Source organism: Phyllobates terribilis, unplaced genomic scaffold (assembly GCF_046119375.1).
Source record: "Phyllobates terribilis strain yellow unplaced genomic scaffold, ASM4611937v1 Scaffold_1__5_contigs__length_1240528914, whole genome shotgun sequence".
NCBI classification, from domain to species: domain Eukaryota; kingdom Metazoa; phylum Chordata; class Amphibia; order Anura; family Dendrobatidae; genus Phyllobates; species Phyllobates terribilis.
This window is the reverse complement of record NW_027362761.1, coordinates 190,341,782-190,364,234: the sequence shown is the minus strand read 5'-3', so window position 1 is coordinate 190,364,234 and position 22,453 is coordinate 190,341,782. Positions and strand designations below refer to the sequence as shown.

The window sequence follows — 22,453 nt, the reverse complement described above, 5'->3', positions numbered from 1 at the left end:
TTGTACCGTTACTGCCCTCCTGGTTCTGACATGGCTACATGACCACTACTGCCAGCCTGCACCTTCAGCCAGCCGCTGACACTGTGGCTCCAACCCACAAGCCCGTGTGTAAATCCGGATCCCTATTCAAGGGTGAAAGTGTGAAGGCCAGGGCCACCCACCTGGCAGAAGGAGTGGCTTGCACCAAGTCTGTCCGAGAAGCCATGTTTAGAGCTGCTAGGTGACCATTGACAGAGCAACGTAAAAATAATATTGTAGTGGTGGACAACCCCTTTAATGTTATCCTTAATATGCATAAATATTAAGCAGTACCGTGGAGTTGCCTTCTGAATAGCTTGTCTCTTGTCATCCAACATACAGTTTGTAAGTTTAACGGCAGCACTCATGGAGCCATCGGAGGACATTTTGACAGCAGTTGAAATCAGACCCAACTTGAATTCTGCAAGCTTTAAACTAATATCCCTTTCACTCAGGTTTTTCTGTTGAAACGGGAATAAATAGTTACACAACTGTACAAACTGCAAGCCAAAAATGCAAAGGTTGCTCTCAGATTTCCTAATCATTATTACCAAGGGGGGGCTTGGGCTGGAGCTATACAAGTTTAGAGTAAGCGAGTCAAACTGGAAATCCAACTTCAAAGTCGTCTTCACCTTCATAGGTGTGTATGTTTCAACTACAGCTGCTGTCACCACCGTAGTCCCTAATGTAAAAATGAAGAAAAATAATGAAAACGTAAAGCCTTTTATCGGGGAATTAATCTAGTAGCAATCTAAAAGCTGTTATACAACAGGCAATAGTAATACAGTATTCAGTTGCTAATATGTAGTACAATCTATTTCTACTTCAGGATTTTAAAGGGAATCTGACAGTGGATACATGCTGTCTGATTCACGGGCAGTATGTATCAGACTCCGGCTGTATGATCTCAGCCAGGTCTGGAATCCTGCGTGTTTCAGAGAAAGACTTTAAAAGTTGCCAGGAACTGAGCCACACAAAAGACTAGTTGGACAGGCGGGTCCCTGGCAGCCTCTCCCTGCCATTGACTGACAGGTCTCTCCCTATACACGCATGGAGAGACGTGTCAATCTTGGGGCAGTGGGAGGGAAGGAGCTGTCAGAGATCCACCCATCCGACTAGTCTTCCGTACAGCTCGGTCCCCGGTGGCTTTTAAAGGATGTTATTCGCTGAAACGCTGCAGGGTTCCAGAGTCAAACATACCTGACTGAGATAATAAAAACAGTGCCTGATACATGCTGCCCGTGGATTGGGCAGCATTTATCACCTGACAGGTTCTCTTTAAGTACATATTCATTTTTGCAAGTTTGTATAGTAGATTCAACGACGAGGTAAGCGGAGACTCGAAAACAAAAGGTTAGTTCATCAATATTGTAGGTATCCTGAAAATTGCATTGCTTATCATTCTGCATAGTGAAAAAAAACACAACTTAATTTTCTGGTGTTTTTAAAGCATTTTTTATGTATTTACAAGGAGGTCAGAAAGTTGTTTTTGGTCTGTACTATACACTGAAACAACATTAATATTAGTCTTGTAGGTTTTAAAGTGAAGGTACCTGAGGCAACTCTAGATGGGCTGTTCCCGCCACTGCTTGAACTTTCACTTTTATTTTTCTCAGGATCAGACTTGTCTGAGGTTTCTCCTAGATTTTCATTCAATGTCCTGAGAATTATAGTCAAGTCTTCCTGCCCCAGAATAAGCTAAATATAAAGAAGAACAATAGTCAGATTTGTAGGGAAGGTAGTGTTTGTACATAGTTTGCAAATAGTTTTTTTTTCCTTCCTTTCTTCTAAAATACACTATAAAAATGTGTACCAATATAAAATATTTATACCAATATAAAATTGCACAATTCATATTCACGCTACTGTTAAGAATAGAAAATGGAAGGAATATATATTAATTGTTCAATTTACACTTCTAGATGCACAAAAACATTAAAGGGTTATTCCCAAGAAAGCAAGTTCTCCTCTATTGCCTGGATAGGTGATAACTTACTGATTGCTCTGGGTCCAACCGCTAGATCGCCCGGTGATTTTGAGAACAGTGCTTGAATGAAGAGGAGATTAGTTACTAACAGCAGTCTCATAGACAATGAATGAAGTGGAGGTCGAGCACTAAACATGGCTGATTAACCCCTCATCACTTCGTGTACTGGAACATTTTTCCTATGTTTCCTATGCATGAATATGTGTGTTCAAACTTTTGACACCTATAATATAACCAGGGATGTATCCTTCTGTCCAAAGCCTCTATAGACTGCGCATGAGCACTGCGCAGGCGCAGTGTGGTCGGAGACAAAAAGACACATCTCAGACAGGGAAGAGGACGATGCTGGAGGAGGTGTGCGGCACCGGAGATAGCGCCATGCGTAGGCGCTGACCGCGTACCGCGATCTCTGGCGCCAGTGGGGACATATTGTGTTCTTCAGAGAGGCCGGAGGAGGAGAGTGGCACCGGAGTCCGGGCTTGCGCATAGCGTGACAATAAAAGTAAAATGGCGCGTGTGCATACCGTGCTATCTGGCGCCATTTTATTGAAATACGCAGTAAATTTATCTTCAACAAAATGGCGCCGCGGATAGCGCGGTATGTGCACGTGCTGATTCCGGTGCCATTTTATTTAAATAATGTAGGCGACGCGTTGCAGGGGAGTGGAGAGGTGAGTAGGAGTGTTTTTTTTTTTTATTTATGGATGGGGAGCATATACTAGGATGGGGGACCAGGTTTGGGGAGCATATACCAGGATAGGGGACCAGGAGGGGGGAGCATATACCTGGACAGTGTACCATATGCCAATAAAAATGCTTGCCAAACATGCGTAGAACGGGTTCAATACCTAGTGTTCTGTATGTATGGGAATTGCCTGTCTGGTGTCTGAAGGTGCCCAAACCCTCGGCTTTGGGCAGAAGGCGGGAATATGTGACAGAGTCACTGGTGAAGTATGTGAGGGGAGATATGTTTCACTGCAGCTATGAGCCTCATTGAACTGAACCTAGAAGCTTCTTTAGCATGTTAGGTGCTCAAGAGGTTAAAACAGCCATCTTGGGTCTGGCTCTTTGTGAGTAGGTGAAAGAAGCAGGACGCCTACTTACCATATCTCCACCTCAAGGGTGTGGCTGGGAGAAGGTAAATACTCAGTCACTGTTATTTTTTCTCTGGTCTGGTCTGGAGGAAGTCTCCAGACTGTGAGTCGAAGCCAGAGAGCTCCACAGAAGGACATTGCTGGACTGTTTGTGACACCGAGAGCGGGCGAAACTCGCTCACCTATGAACTGTGCTTTACTTTATCTTTTTGTTTTCCTTTTATCCCGGAGAGGACTTGTTAATTTTTGTGGAACCCTAACGGGGTTTATGCCGTATCATAAACCCGCAGGAAGTTAACCTGAGACGTGTTTCCTGTGTCTTCCTCTGTGAGAGCTGAGCAAGTCGCTTTACCATAGTTGGTGGAGAATGCGGGAAAAATTCCAGGAACACGTGTACCTGCCATAGAGAACGGTGGATGTCCTGGGTGAAGGCTGTCAGCCAGCCAGAGATGTCCAGCAGTATGGAGGAGCTTATCAAGCATTTGGCCAGCAGCACCTGCAGCAGCACCAGGAGCTACAGCAGCAGCAGATCCTGCAGCAGCAGCAAGCTCAGCAGGAAACAACCAAGCTGTTGCTACAACAGATCCAGTTGCAGCAGAAAGTGCAGCAGCAGCGCCAATAGGAGCAGCAGCAGCAGATACAGCTTCTGGCGGACGCCATCCAGGGCAGACAGTCTCCTGAACCCCAGGGACGACTGATGACTCACGCATCAGGAAGGCGGTAAGACGGGCCATGCAGAAAATGACCCCGGAGGAAGATGTAGAAGCCTTTCTGACAGTCTTTGAGAGGGTGACTGATCACCACAAACTTCCACCAGAACAGTGGGCAGAAGTTCTGGCACCATATTTGTAGGGTGAACCCCAAAAGGCACATTACGACTTGGCACTGCAGAATGCCAAGGAATATGCCAAGCTAAAAAGACAGATCTTAGCACACCTAGGAGTGAATATGGCGGTGAGAACGAAGCGAGTCTACCACTGGGCGTATGCTGGTGACAAACCCCCTTGCTCGCAGATGTCTGATTTACTGCATCTGCTTCAGAAGTGGTTGCAGCCGGTGTCTTTCACTCCTGCCCAGATGGTCGAGCGGGTGGTGATTGACAAATTCATACACTCCCTTCTCAGGTCAGTACAGACTTGGGTTGCCCAGGGCGACCCTCAGAATGCTGATGATCTCGTCGGCCTAGTAGAAAGGTACCAGGTGGTTGAGAAATCCCTTGGGAAACAAGATGTAGTCACTTCCCTGTACTGGGATACCTAAAAGGGGGCTGGTTCACCACGAAAGTGGTTTAGAGCCATAACTGGGGGGCGTCCCAACTCCACTGAGGGTGCCGCAAAGACTGGTGTTAAGGATGTGGTCTGTTGGCGGTGTCACAATTCTGGACACGTAGCCGCCCGATGTCATATTTCGCCTGAGCCGATGAACTACAGCCTAGGCAGACATGGTTCCTATTACGCTTATCTGGCCTGCAGTATGGACTATCAACCCAGCGAGGGGCCGCAGGCGTGAGCGGTGTTCATTAATGGAGTAAAGGTGCTTGGACTGTTAGACTCTGGGAGTCTAGTGACCCTAATCAGACCCTTCCCCACTAGTTGGTCTCTGCCAAAACCGTGGGCGTTCGGTGCATACATGGGGATGCCAAGGACTACCCTGTGGCCAGAGTGACAGTGGGAACAGACGGTGTTGCCCAGTCCCACGAGGTCGGCGTGGTCAAGGACCTGACCCGTCATATTGGGGCGCGATTTCTTATTGTTTTGGGACTTGTGGGAAAAGCGAACCATACTGAGTCGCGTGGACAAAAGCCAAGTCCCTAGGGAAGAATCTCCGTCGAAATCTCAAGTGGATGAGTTCCCACTGTGTGTCCTTGTCGGCGACTAGGACGAGACGGTGACCGAGGAGGCAGACCTTCCTGAGTTAGAAGTGTCCGGAGAAAACTTTGGGACTGCTCAAGTTCGGGACATGACCTTAAAGGGGGCGCTTGACCAGGTTACTGTGTGTAACGGGGTTGCTTAAGAGCTGGGGGCTGATACCAGATTCCCCCTCTTTGCAGTTCAGGGGGAGTTATTGTATTGGGCGACCAAACTCAGGGGTGATGAGATAGTGGAACAGCTGTAGTTCCAGGGCCATACCAATGGAGGGTATTAGATATGGCCCATTCACATGTCCTGGGGGGGACACCTAGGGGGTCAAGAAAACTCAGGAGAGGATATTGAGGAGGTTTAATTGGCCAAGATGTTACCGGGAGATCCTAAACTATTGTAGGTCCTGCCCCACCTGCCAGATAACGGCTCCTTCTTCCCACTTCCGTAGTCCTCTAATTCCCCTACCGGTGATACAAATCCCCTTTGAGAAAATTGCCATGGACCTAGTGGGGCCCTTATTTAAATCGGCACAGGGCCACCAATACATTCTGGTGGTCATGGACTATGCGACCCGGTACCCAGAGGCGGTACCACTAAGGAACTCATCGAGTAGGAGCATAGCCCGGGAACTTGTCCATATATTTGCCAGGACCGGTCTGCTGAAAGAGATACTAACCAATCAATGAACCCCATTCATGAGCAAGGTAATGAAGGAGCTGTGTAAGGTCCTACAGATTGCCCAGCTGCGAACTTCCGTTTACCATCCACAGACAGACGGCCGAGTGGAGCGCTTTAATAAAACCTGAAAAGCGATGCTCAAAAAAGTCGTAGAGAAAGATGGTCGTGGCTGGGACTACCTGCTACCGTTCCTGCTCTTCTCAGTAAGTGAGGTACTGCAAGCCTCTACTGGTGTCTCCCCATTTGAGCTACTGTATGGACGACATCCGCGAGGGTTCCTGGATACTGCCAAGGAAACCTGGGAAGCCGTGGTTACGCCCCACCGAAGCATCATAGAACATGTCGCCCAGATGCAGGAGAGAATGGCGAAAGTGATGCCTATTGTGAAGGCACATCACCTCCAGGCACAGGAGGCCCGGGCAAGGGTCTATATCCGATCAGCGAGGCTGAGGCAGTTCCAGCCTGGGGACCGTGTTCTGGTGCTAATCCCCACAGTCAAGACCAAGTTTCTGGCCAAGTGGCAAGGCCCGTATAAGGTGGTGGAGAAACTCAGCGAAGTTAATTATAAAGTCCACCAGCCAGGCCGAAGAAAGCCGCACCAGTTATATCATGTAAACTTACTCAAGCCGTGGCAAGATCGGGAACCGTGGGAGCTCCTTGCCAGGGAGCCGGTCCCGAAGCCAAGGTAGAAGATGTCAAGACAACGGAGCCTCTATCACTGGCACAGAAGCAACAGTGTCGAGAACTGCTGCAACAAAATCATGACCTGTTCTCAGAGTTGCCGGGGCATAAGCAGATGGTAGAGCATGATGTACTAACAGAGCCGCATATAAGAGTGAACCTGAAGCCCTACAGGATTCCTCAAGCACGCCAGGAGATTCTCTCAACAGAGGTGAAAAGGATGTTAGACCTCGGTGTGATAGAGAAGTCAAAGAGTGAATGGTTGAGTCCCATCATCCTCGTGCCAAAACCTAACGGGGAGTGGAGGTTTTTCAATGACTACCGCCGGCTGAATGAGGTGTCCAAGTGTGACGCATACCCGATGCCCCGCGTCGACGAACTCATCGTGGACGCGCGAGGTGTATTACCACCCTCAACCTGACGAAGGGCTACTGGCAGGTCCCCATGTTCCAGAGAGCCAAGGAGAAGACGGCTTTCTCAACACCTGATGGGTGTTTCCAATACACTAGGATGCCTTTCGGACTCTAGGGGGCCCTATCCACCTTCCAGAGGGCTATGGATCGGATCCTAGCCCCACATAACAAGTATGCCGCAGCCTACCTTGACGACATTGTGGTCTTTAGCTCAGACTGGGCTAGTCATCTACCAAAAGGTACAGGCGATTCTGGATGCTCTGAGGAAGGCGGGATTTACTATAAATCCCCAAAAAATGTGTCATTGTGAAGGAGGAAGCCAAGGACTTGGGCTATGTCGTTGGGAGAGGCGAAATTAAGCCACAAGTCAACAAAGTCGAGGCAATCCAGAAATGGCCACGACTGCTCTCCAAGAAGCAGGTGAAAGCGTTTCTTGGAATTGTGGGATACTACAGGCGGTTCATCCCAAATTTTGCCATGAAGGCAAACTTGAAAGTGAAATGGACGGATGAAACAGAGACGGCATTCCAACAGCTGAAGCTGGCACTGTGTAAGCAGCCGGTCCTGGTCACACCAGACTTTAATAAAGAATTTGTGGTCCAGACAGACGCTTCAGAAGTTGGCCTAGGAGCTGTGCTCTCTCAGGAGATAAATGGGGAGGAACATCCCATTCTGTATCTGAGCCAGAATCTCTCATCCTGTGAGATAAATGCGCTTGTGTTTATATATCCAAATAGCTGGTTTAGGAGTATATAGGTGTAAGTGCATATGTATGTACATGACTGAGAAAAGTTTGGACACACATTCTCATTTAAAGATTTTTCTGTATTTTCATGACTATGAAAATTGTACATTCACACTGAAGGCATCAAAACTATGAATTAACACATGTGGAATTATATACTTAGCAAAAAAGTGTGAAATAACTGAAAATATGTCTTATATTCTAGGTTCTTCAAAGTAGCCACCTTTTGCTTTGATGACTGCTCTGCACACTCTTGGCATTCTCTTGATGAGCTTCAAGAGGTAGTCACGGGAAATGGTTTTCACTTCACAGGTGTGCCCTGTCAGGTTTAATAAGTGGGATTTCTTGCCTTATAAATGGGGTTGGGACCATCAGTTGTGTTGTGCAGAAGTCAGGTGGATACACAGCTGATAGTCCTACTGAATAGACTGTTAGAATTTGTATTATGGCAAGAAAAAAGCAGCTAAGTAAAGAAAAACGAGTGGCCATCATTACTTTAAGAAATGAAGGTCAGTCAGTGCAAAAAATTAGGCAAACTTTGAAAGTGTCCCCAAGTGCAGTTGCAAAAACCATCAAGCGCTACAAAGAAACTGGCTCACATGAGGACCGCCCCAGGAAAGGAAGACCAATAGTCACCTCTGCTTCTGAGGATAAGTTTATCCGAGTCACCAGCCTCAGAAATCGCAGGTTAACAGCAGCTCAGATTAGAGACCAGGTCAATGCCACACAGAGTTCTAGCAGCAGACACATCTCTTCAACAACTGTTAAGAGGAGACTTGTGCAGCAGGCCTTCATGGTAAAATAGCTGTTAGGAAACCACTGCTAAGGACAGGCAACAAGCAGAAGAGACTTGTTTGGGCTAAACACAAGGAATGGACATTAGACCAGTGGAAATCTGTGCTTTGGTCTGATGAGTCCAAATTTGAGATCTTTGGTTCCAACCACCATGTTTTTGTGTGACGCAGAAAAGGTGAACGGATGGACTCTACATGCCTGGTTCCCACCGTGAAGCATGGAGGAGGAGGTGTGATGGTGCTTTGCTGCTGACACTGTTGGGATTTATTCAAAATTGAAGGCATACTGAACCAGCATGGCTACCACAGCATCTTGCAGCGGCATGCTATTCCATCCGGTTTGCGTTTAGTTGGACCATAATTTATTTTTTAACAGGACAATGACCCCAGACACACCTCCAGGCTGTGTAAGGGCTATTTGACCAAGAAGGAGAGTGATGGGGTGCACGTCAGATGACCTGGCCTCCACAGTCACCAGACCTGAACCCAATCGAGATGGTTTGGGGTGAGCTGGACCGCAGAGTGAAGGCAAAAGGGCCAACAAGTGCTAAGCATCTCTGGGAACTCCTTCAAGATTGTTGGAAGACCATTTCCGGTGACTACCTCTTGAAGCTCATCAAGAGAATGCCAAGAGTGTGCAAAGCAGTCATCAAAGCAAAAGGTGGCTACTTTGAAGAACCTAGAATATAAGACATATTTTCAGTTGTTTCACACTTTTTTGTTAAGTATATAATTCCACATGTGTTAATTCATAGCTTTGATGCCTTCAGTGTGAATGTACAATTTTCATAGTCCTGAAAATACAGAAAAATCTTTAAATGGGGTGTGTCCAAACTTTTGGTCTGTACTGTATATATATATAATTTTTCACTCTTTGTTTCATTGCAGCCATTTGGTAAATTCTAAAAAGTTCATTTTTTTCTCATTCAAGTACACTCTGCACACCATCTTGACTGAAAAAGAACCAGAAATGTAGAGATTTTTGCAAATTTATTAAAAAAGAAAAACTGAAATATCACATTGTCATAAGTATTCAGACCCTTTGCTCAGACACTCATATTTAAGTCACATGCTGTCCATTTCCTTGTGATCCTCCTTGAGATGGTTCTACTCCTTCATTGGAGTCCAGCTGTGCTTAATTAAACTGATAGGACTTGATTTGGAAAGGCACACACCTGTCTATATAAGACCTCACAGCTCACTGTGCATGTCAGACCAAATGAGAATCATGAGCTCAAAGGAACTGGCCAAAGAGTTCAGAGACAGAATTGTGGCAAGGCACAGATCTGGCCAATGTTATAAAAGAATTTCTGCATTACTCAAGGTTCCTAAGAGCACAGTGGCCTCCATAATCCTTAAATGGAATAAGTTTGGGACCACCAGAAGTCTTCCTAGACCTGGCCGTCCAGCCAAACTGAACAATCGTGGGAGAAGAGCCTTGGTGAGAGAGGTAAAGAAGAACCCCAAGATCACTGTGGCTGAGCTCCAGAGATGCAGTAGGGAGATGGGAGAAAGTTCCACAAAGTCAACTATCACTGCAGCCCTCCACCAGTCGGGCTTTTGTGGCAGAGTGGCCCGACGGAAGCCTCTCCTCAGTGCAAGACATATGAAAGTCCGCATAGAGTTTGCGCAAAAACACATGACGGACTCCCAGACTATGAGAAATAAGATTCTCTGATCTGATGAGCTGAATATAGAACTTTTTGGTGATAATTCTAAGCGGTATGTGTGGAGAAAACCAGGCACTGCTCATCACCTGCCCAATACAATCCCAACAGTGAAACATGATGGTAGCAGCATCATGCTATGGAGGGTGTTTTTCAGCTGCAGGCACAGGACGACTGGTTGCAATTGAAGGAAACATGAATGCGGCCAAGTACAGAGATATCCTGGATGAAAACCTCTTCCAGAGTGCTCTGGACCTCACACTTGGCTGAAGGTTCACCTTCCAACAAGACAATGACCCTAAGCACACAGCTAAAATAACAAAGGAGTGGCTTCAGAACAACTCTGTGACCATTCTTGACTGGCCCTGACCTAAACCCAATTGAGCATCTCTGGAGAGACCTGAAAATGGCTGTCCACCAACCTTCACCATCCAACCTGACAGAACTGGAGAGGATCTGCAAGGAAGAATGGCAGAGGATCCCCAAATCCAGGTGTGAAAAACTTGTTGCATCATTCCCAAGAAGACACATGGCTGTACTAGCTCAAAAGGGTGCTTCTACTCAATACTGAGCAAAGGGTCTGAATACTTATGACCATGTGATATTTCAGTTTTTCTTTTATAATAAATTTGCAAAAATTTCTACATTTCTGTTTTTTTTTCAGTCAAGATGGGGTGCAGAGTGTACTTTAATGAGAAAAAAAATAAACTTTTTAGAATTTACCAAATGGCTGTAATGAAACAAAGTGAAAAATTTAAAGGGGTCTGAATACTTTCCATATCCACACATATACACACGTACATCTATATACACCTAAACCAGCTACAAGTACATCTATATACACCTAAACCAGCTATTTACATGATGGACAATTTTGCCAAAAGGGTACAATTGTTATAATATTATATACAGTAGGATTGTACTTGAAACTTACATTCATAGGCTTGAGTTGCCCAATAATTTTAATATCTGGAATATCTGTGAACCAGGCAGCTGCTAAATTACGCTCAATTGTGATGTCCAAATTTAATGGCTGGAGCAGTTCTACTTCTGAAATTAGGGATCCATTTTCAAACACGGTTCTGAGAAAGAATAAATGTAAAAAAAAAAGTTTCATTTTAATTTAAAAAATAATTTCATATTAGTGTTATATTTCTGAAAATTGCATAGCAAATATATTACTAATGAAATGACTCCAGTGAAACATGATTTATTTCGCTACAGACCTGTATAGCTTGAGGTCACTCAGCTTCACCATCATGCAGTCAATTACGGGTGGAAGATTACTGCGAAGTTTTGGTGTTATAATAGAAAAACGGTTCTTTATGTTGATGAGACCCAAATCTGCAACCAGTACATTTCTAGATGTAGAGGACTGTGGCACAATCACAACGGGGGCTTTGATGTTAATGTCCAAGGCTAGTCGGAAACTGTGCTGGGTCATCTCTTTCACGCCGCTAGCAGCTTTTTCTGCAGCATGTACTGTGGCTTCAGCTAACGCTTCCTTAGCAGCCTGGAAGTTATTTATGAAAGCCTAGACAAAATTTGAAGAAATTGTTATAGGAATCAACGTACACTCAATTATGTAATAAGATACAAAGAGAATAATAAAGGTGATTTACCAAAAGGGCGGAAACAAATTTATTAACAAAGATGACTTGTATGCAGCCCACTGTCAGGGTGATTGTACTATCCACTATGTTCATATCGCTGTAAGCAGGACCTTCAGTGGCTCCAACGTAAGAGACCATCTTAAAACTAAAGACTTCTTTTCCAGTAATGTAAACAGCCTGAAAGAGTTAACAGTCAAGTTATGATGAATAATTTTAAAGACCATCATATAATATATGGGATATATAAAAGAATATATATATATATATATATATATATATATATATATATATATATATATATATATATATATATATATATATATATATATATATATATACACATACAGTTATATGAAAAAGTTTGGGCACCCCTATTAATCTTAAGCTTAATGTTTTATAAAAATTGGTGTTTTTGCAACAGCTATTTCAGTTTGATATATTTAATAACTGTTGGACACAGTAATGTTTCTGCCTTGAAATGAGGTTTATTGTACTAACAGAAAATGTGCAATCTGCATTCAAACAAAATTTGACAGGTGCATAAGTATGGGCACCCTTATCATTTTCTTGTTTTAAATACTCCTACCTACTTTTTACTGACTTACTAAAGCACTTTTTTTGGTTTTGTAACCTCATTGAGCTTTGAACTTCATAGCCAGGTGTATGCAATCATGAGAAAAGCTACTTAAAGTGGCCACTTGCAAGTTGTTCTCCTGTTTGAATCTCCTCTCAAGAGTGGCATCATGGGCTCCTCAAAACAACTGTCAAATGATCTGAAAACAAAGATTATTCAACATAGTTGTTCAGGGGAAGGATACAAAAAGCTGTCTCAGAGATTTAACCTGTCAGTTTCCACTGTGAGGAACATAGTAAAGAAATGGAAGAACACAAGGACAGTTCTTGTTAAGGCCAGAAGTGGCAGGCCAAGAAAAACATCAGAAAGGCAGAGAAGAAGAATGGTGAGATCAGTCAAGGACAATCCTCAGACCACTTCCAGAGAGCTGCAGCATCAACTTGCTGCAGATGGTGTCACTGTGCATCGGTCAACTATACAACGCACTTTGCACAAGGAGAAGCTGTATGGGAGAATGATGCGAAAGAAGCAGTTTCTGCAAGCACGCCACAAACAGAGTCGGCTGAGGTATGCAAAAACACATTTGGAGAAGCCAATTTCTTTTTGGAAGAAGGTCCTGTGGACTGATTAAACCAAGATTGAGTTGTTTGGTCATACAAAAAGGCGTTATGCATGGCGTCAAAAAAACACAGCATTCCAAGAAAAACACTTGCTACCCACAGTAAAATTTGGTGGAAGTTCCATCATGCTTTGGGGCTGTGTGGCCAATGCCGGCACCGGGAATCTTGTTAAAGTTGAGGGACGCATGGATTCCACTCAGTATCAGCAGATTCTTGACAATAATGTTCAAGAATCAGTGACAAAGTTGAAGTTACGCAGGGGATGGACCTTTCAGCAAGACAATGATCCAAAACACCGCTCCAAATCTACTCAGGCATTCATGCAGAGGAACAATTACAATGTTCTGGAATGGCCATCCCAGTCCCCAGACCTGAATATCATTGAACATCTGTGGGATCATTTGAAGAGGGCTGTCCGTGCTCGGCGACCATCAAACTTAACTGAACTGGAATTGTTTTGTAAAGAGGAATGGTCAAAAATACCTTCATCCAGGAGCCAGGAACTCATTAAAAGCTACAGGAAGCGACTAGAGGCTGTTATTTTTGCAAAAGGAGGATCTACTAAATATTAATATCACTTTTCTGGTGAGGTGCCCATACTTATGCACCTGTCAAATTTTGTTTGAATGCAGATTGCACATTTTCTGTTAGTACAATAAACCTCATTTCAAGGCAGAAACATTACTGTGTCCAACAGTTATTACATATATCAAACTGAAATAGCTGTTGCAAAAACACCAATTTTTATAAAACATTAAGCTTAAGATTAATAGGGGTGCCCAAACTTTTTCATATAACTGTATAAAAGAATATATATACACATATATATATTATATATACACACATACACACACATACATATTCATAATTTGCTAATTGATCATTTATTGAGACAGTAATAAATTTCACAACATCACACCCTTCTATCTCACATACCTTTTTATATTGAGCATCACAATCAGAATCTAGAATAACAATATTTTTTAATTTTGCCAGCACTTCTGTCGAGGTTTTCTTCATTACCACTTCAGAGTCCAGTCCTACAATACAAAAGATTATGCAAGAAGTATAGTTGGTGTGCATCAATTTGCAGGACCCAGATCCCTGGCCACATCAGTATTCTGTGGTCGCTGGACTGGAGTTCTAAGTACCGACTCCTTTCTCCCGGCATCCGCGACTCTTCTGTTGATTAGGCATCCTGGTGCGACGCCACAAGTATGTAATGCTAGAATAATAATGTCACACTAGTCCAGCTAATCAAGAAAAGAGTCACGGATACCGGGAGGTAGGAGGTCGTTAGGGCTCCTATCCAGCTGAAGGACCTGGTCCTGTGAATCAATTTGCACCAACTCAAATAAGAAATGCAACATAGACCCTTTTGTTTTTTGCACAGGCCATTAGTGCCTTTTGTAGAAAGAACTTATTATATTTTATTATGCTTGCTTGTATACCACCAATGTATTGCAAGCACTTTACATACATTATCATCACTGTCACCATTGGGGCTCATAACCTACATTTCCTATCAGTATGTCTTTGACGTATGGGAGGAAACTAGAGTACCGGGAGGAAACCCATGCAAACACAGGGAGAACATACAAATGCCTTGCAGATGTTTTACTTAGCTGAATTCGAGCCCAGATTGCCCATGTAGAAGCACTTTCCTTTGTCAGAAGCTAGTCTGGCTAACCACAGATCTCACAGCAGATACTGTCAAACTCATGGAATTAGCTGGAATCCAAAACCAACAACTTTAAGTGATAGATACTGGGGACCACCACTTTATGAGCAGCATGCCTTTAGCTTTCATGAGCTTTCCCACACAGCTGCAAGGAATAGCATATCTAATGCATTTATCTGTAAGTACATAGCTTCTACATGGTTTATTCATGGAATGCGCTTATATGTATGTAGCAATAATGATTATGGCTCATCCATCTTGTCAGATGCTCTTTAGTCTTTGTCAACCTGCAGTGTAATTGACAAAAAGGCAGTATGCTGTTAAAAGGAATCTGTCAGCAGGTTTTGGTACCTTATCTTAGAGCAGCATGATGTGGGCAAAGAGATCCTGATTTCAAAGATGCATCACTTAGTTTACTGGGTGCAGCGGTTATGAGACAATCAGAGGTTTTAGATTTAGCAATACAGCAGAGCTGAGAAAGCTAACTCCGCCCACACCAGGCTCTGCATGTTTGTAGTCTGTAGATAGTGAGCTGCTTATCACAAGAGGGGGCGGAGTCGGACTAGCATGCACACGCTGCTGTAGTCCAGGCAATGATCATCACCAGTTGATAAAACCTTCAGTGTAAGTAAACAACAGCACACCGCCTGACATGTGACACATCGTTGAATTCTGTGTTTTAACCCCTTCTTAATGCTGACCATAGATTACATGGCAAAAACCTGCTGACAGATACCCTTTAAAGGGGTTTTATGGACATTTAAAAGAATGATCTGGCCATTCCTGTAATAAGTCTCTTACCTTCCTGAATTCCCTGCTGGCTATCATTCTATGTCTTCAGACTACATTTCCCAAAAGGCAGTATGTTCTAGCTTCACTATAGAGTCATATCCAGCTCACTGATCAGACATACAGATCCCACTCTCTGTGACCGCCCACTCCATCTAGAAAGCACTGTCTTGAGACTCCTATCCAGTCTCAAGATGGATAAATCACATACCACACAGTTTTTATGGCCTAACATTACCCCCCCCATTTCATCTAGTGCACTGCAGATGTATATATACCTCAGCAGAGTATGATAATAAAAAAAACCTTATTCAACATCAATTAAACTTGCAATGGTCTCACAATAAGATAGTTACATGTGACTACTGGAACACCCTTACTGTGCAAAGAAGTATAAGAAGTATACCGTTTCATGAATGATATGTGGAAGTCTGGGGTAGAGCGAGTGTTATAAATATTGTAGCCTAGATCTTTCTCCCTGTTATCTTTCTTTTTAGTGGGTGCCATGCAGTGTTTTTTTTTTCCAAATCCTTACTGTCATAATATCAGGTTAAAAGTTGGAGCTTGGCTCTGTTAATTGGCTGCGGTTTGTTTTTATTACTATTTTACTTTGACACATGTATGCTCCTGAATTTTCATCAGTATATAATATATGTATTTCTACAGATTTTTTTTTTACTTACTGATGAGATATCTTTATACCTGTAATGTGTCCTTTACTAGTTAAAAATAGTTTTAAAAAATATACTATTACTGTGGCTGACACGGGCTTCAAGAGAGCAATGAATCATATAGTAGTGGAGCCTGCACACCACCTCTATGGTTCCTGTTCTCCCTCTTCTGTGCACATCACCCGGGGAGGAGGATCACAGACCACAGCTCCCCATGACATCCCCCCCCCATTCAGAGCACACTGCTCTTAGAGCTGCTGGCTGAGCCCCATCCCTTTTAGGCAGGGTTGTACTTGACTGACAGGCTGCGTTCTGTTCAAAGCACAGACAGGAAATCTCTGTGCTCTGTACTTTGTGCACATTGTAGCAAGAAGTGAGGAGGTGTAGGTCTCCTGACCACATGTGAGAGCTCAAGAACTGAACAGAATTTTAACAGCATGTAAATTATGTAGTTTCTACATTTCTCATAGGCTTTACAATGTTTTAATAATCTATGAGGCTGAAAAAAACCTTTAGGGGACAAACAAAGGGGTATTCCCATCTCCCATATCTTATCCCAATATGTAGTAGGTGGAATAATAATAATATTAGCAAATACCTCCAATTAGAAATGTAGTATAGTATTTCTGATTCGCTATTTCTCTTTCCTCATGTGCAGGCATTGCAGGACCTTAGGCATCCATGATTACGTCCACTGATAAAGTCACAGTTAGTTAGCTAGTTGCTAGTGGTCGTAACCATGGATACCTAAGGTCCTGCAATGCCTGCACAAGAGGAAAGATATAGTGAATCAAAAATACTATGCTACATTTCTAATTGGAGGTATTTGCTAATATTATTATTATTACACCTACTACATATTGGGATAGGATCTTGGAGATGGGAATACTCCCTTTAAGTGTTATGCATGTATAATAGCATTGTTAATTCAAAAATTCTTTACAGCACTAGGAAAAATTAATGTCACTTTACCTTCAATACTTATTTCAGAAATTTTACATTTCTGTTCTCGAATGAAAACATGAAGGCATGACAACTCGGCACATACATATAGGCCTACGACATCATCATATTTTGATTTCTTCAGTGCTGGAATAGATGCAAATATAATAATATTATAGGAAAGTACATTAGATAAAAATATACCTTATAATAAAATAAACACTGATTAAAATATAAATAGAAACTTAGATTAATCTTTTAATGTTCAATGAGTTGTCATGGTATGCTCTTAAGTTCCATTTGACATCCAAAGTGAAAAGACTAGTGCTAGCTGTAAAGTTGCCCAACAAGTATCGTGCACAGGTCCCTGTAACTAGAAACAGGTCCATACATGATCTTTGCTGGCCTCTGCAGCTTTACCATGCATGCGCTATGTCAGATTGGTTATAAGTGCTTGACATTTACAACCCCCTTAAATTAATTTAGTACATATTCTACAAATAAAGTGCTTCAATCAAATCCCTCGTTAAAGTCCCTCAAGCCCAGTCTCCCTACCTCATTAAGTAGAGCCAAAATTATTAGAAATATGCATTAGATATTAAATTAACATTTAAAGAGGACCTACACCTTCACACATACTATAGTATATTATAGTAAGGAGACTGTATATATGAATAAAATTACCTTTGGAAGAATAATGACTATGATTATATGAATTATGGGAGAACTACAGTTTATGGGAGCGGCCATCTTGTGATTGGCAGCTCAGCGTGTTCTAATGAGACACGCCCCCAGATCCCAGGCGGGTTTCTAGGCAGCGCCTCTTGTCAGCCGCAGTGTAGTGACCCTGAGAGCTCATTTATCAAATTGTACCGTTATAGAAACACAAATAGTGTATATAAAGGAGCTTTCAGATTATGTATGCGTTGTGCTTGTAGAACTGCGCAAAGGCCTACAGAGTAAACAGCATGTATTACCCATAATCAGTTTCTAAAAATTCATATATACAGTAACACATACCAAAAAAAGTCCCTGCACAATAGCATTGAGCCCCCCTATCTCTATATAAACATCTGTAATGAATATAAACTGTACATACATAATACAGGTATATGTATGCAACTGTCACTTTCTTTATATATTTTTACTCGCTTATTTAGCGCCATCATATTCTGCAGCACTCTACAGAAACTGTCATCACTGTCCCCATCGGGGCTCACAAATAGTATGTCTTTGGAGTGTGGCAGGAAACTCACACAAACATGGGAAGAACAAAAAACATACATACATACTCCTTGCAGATGTCCGTGCTAGGATGTGAGCCCATCAGGGCTGTGGAGTCGGTAAGCCAAACCTCCGACTCCTAAATTTCCATGACTCCGACTCCCTCATACATGGCTCATGTTTAAGTGATAAATTTACTGTAGCACAGATTCATCTCAGCTAGAAGTCTAGACCCTTAGATCAGGAATAGGACAGACATTTATAGGACATTTCATAACTTCCCCAAATTCTTATAAAAAAATATTCCCCACAAACTGCATTGTACTACTGTACCCAATTTATTATATATTTTAGGAGTCGGAGTCGGTCCATTTTAAACCGATTCAGATTCCGACTCCACCGCCACAGCCCAGGAACCGATGACCCCATAAATCGTATATTTGTGATATTCTTATGTTTGTGTGTATGTTTATATGCTTGAGCATATGTTTGCGTAAAGAGAAAAATAAATACACAAACATATCTAAGTGATTCCATACATTTCTAATTGTGGTTTAGTCATATTAAAAAGTTATATAAAGGGGTTTTCTCTCCCTCTCTAAACATGTCATTTGTCCAGTTGTACTGCGGCCATGCCCCCCAGTCCAGTGCCCTGCACAACTCCTTCAGCCTCTCATTTCTTCCATAACCGCGCACACCATATCCTCTTCTTGTATCTTCACTCTGCACTGGAGCTTCCAGCATCAAGTATGCCTCTTATGTGAAAACACGCATCGCCCGAGGAGAAGACTATCAGGTCTTAAGTGAAGCATACCATAACATGAGGCCTACTCTGCGCCAGAATCATTAGTGCTGTGTGAAGATGCCAGAAGAGAACATCGCATGCGCCAGAATCCCCAGTGCAGAGTGAAGATGTCGAAAAAGAACATCGCATGCGCGAGAATCCCCAGTGCAGAGTAAAGATGTCAGAAGAGAACATCGCATGCGCCGGAATCATTAGTGCTGTGTGATGTATGCAGAAGAGAACATCGTATGCGCCAGAATCCCCAGTGCAGAGTGAAGATGCCAGAAGAGAACATCGCATACCATAACATGAGGCCTACTCTGCGCCAGAATCATTAGTGCTGTGTGAAGATGCCAGAAGAGAACATCGCATGCGCCAGAATCCCCAGTGCAGAGTGGAGATGCCAGAAGAGAACATCGCATGCGCGAGAATCCCCAGTGCAGAATAAAGATGTCAGAAGAGAACATCGCATGCGCCGGAATCATTAGTGCGGTGTGATGTATGCAGAAGAGAACATCGCATGCGCCAGAATCCCCAGAGCAGAATAAAGATGTCAGAAGAGAACAACGCATGCGCCGGAATCATTAGTGCGGTGTGATGTATGCAGAAGAGAACATCGCATGCGCCAGAATCCCCAGTGCAGAGTGGAGATGCCAGAAGAGAACATCGCATGCCCGAGTATCCCCAGTGCAGAGTGGAGATGCCAGAAGAGAACATCGCATGCCAGAGTATCCCCAGTGCATAATAAAGATGTCAGAAGAGAACATCGCATGCGCCGGAATCATTAGTGCAGAATAAAGATGTCAGAAGAGAACATCGCATGCGCCGGAATCATTAGTGCGGTGTGATGTATGCAGAAGAGAACATCGCATGCGCCAGAATCCCCAGTGCAGAGTGGAGATGCCAGAAGAGAACATCGCATGCGCGAGTATCCCCAGTGCAGAATAAAGATGTCAGAAGAGAACATCGCATGCGCCGGAATCATTAGTGCGGTGTGATGTATGCAGAAGAGAACATCGCATGCGCCAGAATCCCCAGTGCAGAATAAAGATGTCAGAAGAGAACATCGCATGCGCCGGAATCATTAGTGCGGTGTGATGTATGCAGAAGAGAACATCGCATGCGCCAGAATCCCCAGTGCAGAGTGAAGATGCCAGAAGAGAACATCGCATACCATAACATGAGGCCTACTCTGCGCCAGAATCATTAGTGCTGTGTGAAGATGCCAGAAGAGAACATCGCATGCGCCAGAATCCCCAGTGCAGAGTGGAGATGCCAGAAGAGAACATCGCATGCGCGAGTATCCCCAGTGCAGAATAAAGATGTCAGAAGAGAACATCGCATGCGCCGGAATCATTAGTGCGGTGTGATGTATGCAGAAGAGAACATCGCATGAGCCGGAATCATTAGTGCGGTGTGATGTATGCAGAAGAGAACATCGCATGCGCGAGAATCCCCAGTGCAGAGTGAAGATGCCAGAAAAGAACATCGCATGCGGTGAATACCCATCCCTTCTGGACTGTTTCCTGAGCCTGAGAAAGCCTCTGTGGTAAGACAGGCTTGGATAGAGGGGGCACATGACATCAAGGCCTCAACCTGCCAGCACTATATTGTCCCAGAGTGCTCAGCCATACAGACACGGAGGACTCACTGCCCCCTGAAGCACTATGCTGCTGAAGTCTGCCTTCACAGCGGGGGTCCCAGGAGATACAATAAGGGCAGAAAACTCTTTGGCTGAGGGAGAATCAGTGACATTGTGTGTGCTGGGGCAGCTGCCCCTTCTCACAGCTCAGTCTCTGGGTTGCCTTGCTACCTGCAGTCATGCATTCACAGCTCACTGTAAAGCACAAGCATCTGCCTGGGACTTGAATTAACCCTGAACTAACCCTGTAATTCATCCAGCTATGATCTAGCACCTAGCTACTGATGATTCTGAACAAGTAAGGTGCTCAGATTGACTGCACAGTACTGAGGTGGTCATATACTGATTGTCATCTCCCCATTCCCCCACTCTGACCATCTACTTCAAAACTTGAGCTCACCCATTTGGAGCTCTTTTTCTCTATATATTTTTAAAATAAACAAATTCAGTCACAAGAGGTTTGGCTATGTCGTCACTGACGACCCTAAGTCTTGGCAACTTCTGAGTGTGTCGTCATTCCTACATTCTCATGATTTGCCATCTTGCTGGGGACTGGATTTTTAAGCATCATTTTTCCTAAACGCAAAAAATTCCGTAGGCTGAGCACCCCCAACACAATAAGTCCAACCAGAAATTCTGCTACTGACAGACTAAAGAATTTGCCCATCATACTCCACGAGAAGGGTCACGCAACCGGGCCCTTGCAGATCCACCACCAATTCCCAGAGGAGGTCGAGCTGACTATGAAACAGGTATCTGATAAACAGCTATCTGCTATTGAATCTAGCACTGCCACCCTGACTGGGAAACTGGAAGAAGTCTAAATTAATATAGGCCTACTCAGACACGATATGCAAATGCTGAGATAAAGGTTGTTAGAGGTGAAGGATCATGTATCGGCTCTAGATTACCTCACAGCAGGTATGCCTAATGCTATAGGTGACCTCATTGGGAGATCAGAGCTTTGCCGTCAAAAGACCGATGACTTGGAGAATCGACTCCGCTGAAACAATCTCTGCATTATCGGACTTCCTGAAAGAGCAGAGGGACAGCGGCCTGATGAATTTGTTGAGAAATGGCTCAAAAATTATTCCCTGACACACCCTTCTCCTTGGCCTTTGCTGATAGGGTGCCTGCGAAACCCCTTCCTGTGGGGGCACCTCCTAGACCACTCTTTGCCAGACTCCTAAATTGCCGGTACTGAGACACGGCACTCCGCATGACTAGACATAGAAGAAGAGATCTGGTTTGAAAAGGCCCTAGTTTCCATCTTCCCAGACTTTTCCGCTGAATTACAGAAGCAAAGAGCCACATTCATCAACATCAAACGTCGCCTCAGAGATAGCCAGATACCATATTCTACAGCTCGGTTACGAATGGTTGACGGAGACTGGGACAATTTCTTTACCACTCCTACCAAGACTGATGACTGACTGACCAACAGATGCAAGATGAAGCGCTAGAATCCGGCAAAGACTATATCTTCTGTTTTTCCTTGATTTTTTTTTAATTAATTCTGTAGGATTACTTGAAGTCAAGTCCTCCCCAAACCATTTACTAAGACAAGGAACGACGGACTTTACTCCCAATCTTTTCTGGCAGGATATACAGTCTGGGCGGTGATGGCTTTGATGCAACCGTATGGACTCCTCTAATGTGTGTGCCACAAGCACGGGACCATTGTTACCTGATGGCTCAGATTTGTGAGCTTAGGTTCAACTACTTTGTTCTACGACTCCAGTTGAGCCTGACTTATTTGATGTTGTAGATGTCTCTTGCATTGATGATTGTTCTGCATACACTATGTTTTGAATTATTTTCTATTACTATAGTGAAATCGTTTAACATAATGTCCATGGGAAGTGTGGGTCACTGGCCTGAAATCCCTAGCTCCTTCAAAAGGAGACCCATTGAGCTGTACTCCCTTCACTTGTTTTATAATGGCTAAGATACATTTCTTATTGTGAACAGTAA

At 43.6% G+C, this 22,453-nt stretch overlaps 1 protein-coding gene across 2 annotated transcripts in view; it reads right to left on the bottom strand.

Moving 5' to 3' along the window:
- Nucleotides 1-22,453, bottom strand: part of VPS13A (vacuolar protein sorting 13 homolog A) — a 221,736-nt gene that overhangs the window by 95,075 nt on the left and 104,208 nt on the right. For both annotated transcript variants that reach the window (XR_012314200.1, XM_073670791.1), the window contains exons 30-37: nucleotides 16,860-16,976; nucleotides 13,683-13,786; nucleotides 11,562-11,729; nucleotides 11,166-11,473; nucleotides 10,874-11,021; nucleotides 1,572-1,716; nucleotides 570-700; nucleotides 313-479 (exon numbers count right to left, since the gene is read on the bottom strand). Coding sequence is in view for 1 of the 2 variants with exons in the window: in XM_073670791.1 (XP_073526892.1) it covers nucleotides 313-479; nucleotides 570-700; nucleotides 1,572-1,716; nucleotides 10,874-11,021; nucleotides 11,166-11,473; nucleotides 11,562-11,729; nucleotides 13,683-13,786; nucleotides 16,860-16,976 (1,288 nt within the window). In the remaining variant the exon portion in view is untranslated. The remainder of the gene's footprint in view (nucleotides 1-312; nucleotides 480-569; nucleotides 701-1,571; nucleotides 1,717-10,873; nucleotides 11,022-11,165; nucleotides 11,474-11,561; nucleotides 11,730-13,682; nucleotides 13,787-16,859; nucleotides 16,977-22,453) is intronic.